General features: G+C 35.3%; 1 protein-coding gene across 2 annotated transcripts in view; it reads left to right on the forward strand.

Annotated features, from left to right (window-relative positions):
- LAMA2 (laminin subunit alpha 2) overlaps positions 1–2,980 on the forward strand; it is a 493,622-nt gene extending 490,642 nt beyond the window's left edge. For both annotated transcript variants that reach the window (XM_006926157.1, XM_006926158.1), the window contains 2 exons: positions 1,018–1,240; positions 2,612–2,980. In XM_006926157.1, coding sequence (XP_006926219.1) covers positions 1,018–1,240; positions 2,612–2,769 — 381 coding nt within the window. In that variant the 3' untranslated portion in view covers positions 2,770–2,980. The remainder of the gene's footprint in view (positions 1–1,017; positions 1,241–2,611) is intronic.
- Positions 2,981–3,309: the final 329 nt, after the last annotated feature.

Consider the following 3,309-nt stretch of genomic DNA (forward strand, 5'->3'; position numbering starts at 1 on the left):
CTGTTTATAACCACAGCTACTATCAACTTGTCAGTGTGTCAAATTCCTTTACAATGTATGTGGATTTCTCACCAAACTAATTTTATATGCAAAATCCTGTTATTTCAAACTCTTCCCGACATAGGAAAATCTTAACTAATATGTACATCAGCGTATAGTTTACAAACTTTTCACCTATTTATTTGTACTCTTAGTCTTCTTTTTAAAACCCCTATTTCTTTTCTTTTACCTTGTCAAATGTGTTGCCAGATTGACTGTTTTTAATGTTTCAATATGTTTCTTTTCTTCATCAGCTTCAAAAGAATTCTGTCATCTCAAATTTCAAGGACTGTTCCATGTTACTGAAAACAGATTTTTCTTATTTAGACAAGAACTTCCAACCTAAGTTCTTCATTGTTAAGAATTTAACTGGCCTTCTGGTTCAGAGTCTTTGACACCTGTGACATGAAGCCTGCCCCCAAAAAAGCAATTTATATAACTCTCAATCCTGTATATAAAATGGAATCCATAAAGGAAAAAAAAAAATACATACAATTAAAACATCAAAAACTTAAATTTAAAAAAAAAACAACAATGTTTTAAAATGAATTTGTAAGCCAAATTAATGGATCACTCCAAATAACATCTTTTAAGAAAATTTTATTAGGTTCACTAAGAACTCTCATACTCTGAAAAGATCTGTGGTGGATTTTTCCCTGTTTACACTAGATCCTTTTTTTTTCGGCTGGTCTCATATTTCACTTTTCCTAAAAGAATTATTGCTAAACTCACACATCTTGCCTATTATTCCCAACAATGCCCAAAAAGAAGAAACATAATTTGTGACTTCTGGTCATTAAATTAGTTTTAATTTCCGTCAAGATTTTTTTTAGATTTTTTTAATGTGCCCCAGTTATGTCCATTCCAAACTAGACCAGCTGATATCTTTCCTACAAACTTGACAATTTTTACCATGTGAACCATCATGATACTCTTCCAATGAAACCATCTGTGACTGTTCAATTTCCTACTTTTTAGATTATGTTTCATGTGGACAATGGTGCCGGCCGATTCACTGCTGTCTACAATGCCAGGATTCCAGGGCATCTGTGCGATGGACGGTGGCATAAAGTCACGGCCAATAAGATCAAACACCGCATTGAGCTGACAGTGGATGAGAACCAGGTGGAAGCCCAGAGCCCAAACCCAGCATCAACATCAGCTGACACAAATGACCCTGTATTTGTTGGAGGTTTCCCAGGTGAGCATTGTCTACCCCAGCAATAATTTCTTCTCTCTGTTAGGTTCAAGATTTTTAAAACATTTATATTTCTATACATATATGCAAGAACGTATGCTTAAGTATACTTGCTTTTCAGCTTTCAAATCTGTTCTCATAAATAACACCTTACCTGAAATTTCCAGTGTATAAAATGAGCATATTACTTATATAAGCCACATGAGACTGAACTTTTCATGATAGCCCCCCAAAGTTTCATTTGTGGGGCGATGGAGGATAGAGGAAATGAATTTGGCTTATAAAAGATATGAGGCATTTAACAGCAATCGGCGCTAGAGTTGGTATTCTTTCTGATTTTTTAAAAATTAATATACCAGAGGAATCATAAAATATTATGGAACTTATTTCCTCAAGTTCTGGAAATCATTGGGTTAAATGTAGCTAATTTCCCCCTCAGGTTATTTTAGAATTTATATTTATATTACAAAGAAACTCAAGCAATAAATCTGCATTCAAAAATCTCTCTCTAGCCCATTAAAAATAGCATGCAAACCGCAGAGTTACCTAAAGTACCTATAAACAAGAGCGCCCAACTTGATGAGAAATAAGCCAAGTGCCTCTTAATAAGTACTATAATAACACAGACTCCTGGAATGGTCTTTCAGCATTTTGGCAAGAAAAACTTTTGTCCTCATCTATTGTAAAGCTCCTCTGCTTAAGAACCCAAGCAGAATGTCTATTCGGTAGTGGTGCACTGAGGAAAAGACACAGGAGAAATAGAGAACAATGCAGAGTTCTTTCCAAAGCTGCTTCTGTTTTAATGAGTGGGTTTTAACAAGACCTACTTCTGCTTCAATCAGGATAAACTCCAAGATATTATAAAGGAGATAATGTATTTCTCCACTCACGGTCTGTGAAATGAGATTCTAGGTAGCACCTAGTAGGCCTACCTGGAGAAGCGAGTCTCTCCTCTGATAAGAGAAAGATTTTGCATGAGTTTTCAAACAACTTACCCCTTTGGGATTTATCTTTATGATGTAATAAAGGAATAAAGTCACCCCCGAAAGCCCATGTCTTAATTCAGTAAAGTATTTGATCAATTGCTTTGTTTCATTAAATTAAATGTAATAATTTTAAGTCACAATTGAAAATGTTCATTCCAACCAGATTGTTTGATGTCTTAAAATGTATGTTTCTAAGTTTCATAATACATTATAAAAAAGTTGATTATTTCTCTATAAGTCTAACTGTCAGTAAAGCTAAGAACCAAATCACTGACTTTGCATAAAATAGCCTTTCGGTATAATCTCAAACCAGTAGCTGACTTTGAAACATGCTCTTACACATAGCAGCTGCATTTCAAAACTGAGCCCTCTTTGCTACGCTTTACAGATGGCCTCAACCAGTTTGGCCTGACAACCAACATTCCGTTCAGAGGTTGCATTCGGTCTCTGAGGCTCACCAAAGGCACGGGCAAACCACTGGAAGTTCATTTTGCCAAAGCCCTGGAACTAAGGGGAGTTCAACCTGTATCATGCCCAGCCAAATAACCAAAATGAGTTTAACCTCAAGAAGGGTTCTTCGAAACAAGTATATCAAGTAAAACAAATATATTTTACCTGTGTATGTTATTAAAACTAGCTTGTGCATATATATTGAATTCTTTCTGTATTCAGATGGTGCTAATTCAGATCTCAGACTGAATTTAATTCAAGTTCTTTCTCAAGTCCATGAATATTAAACTGACTATTTCATTCTAAACAACTGCTTGTTTTGTGTGATTTTAAGGGTAAAAGGCAACTGACCATGAATTGTTGAATTTGCAACATGCCCTAGAGTCATCTCAAGAAGAGCCCAGATGTAATTTGTGAAGGCAACTTTTTTTTTTTTTTTTTCACTAACTCCTATAATACTTTTATCATCCTTTTCCATGTATGTCAGCTTTGGCTTACTTTTCAGGCCACTGAAAACAACAGTGGACTTGGCATGTTTGATTGGGAGGAAATCCGCTTCCATGCTCCCTATGTTTGTGAAAGCATTAACAAATCGTTTCTCTGATCCAGGTTCATTAAAAGAGAGTTGAACTAGCC

This window comes from Pteropus alecto, unplaced genomic scaffold, assembly GCF_000325575.1.
Source record: "Pteropus alecto unplaced genomic scaffold, ASM32557v1 scaffold79, whole genome shotgun sequence".
Lineage (NCBI taxonomy): Eukaryota > Metazoa > Chordata > Mammalia > Chiroptera > Pteropodidae > Pteropus > Pteropus alecto.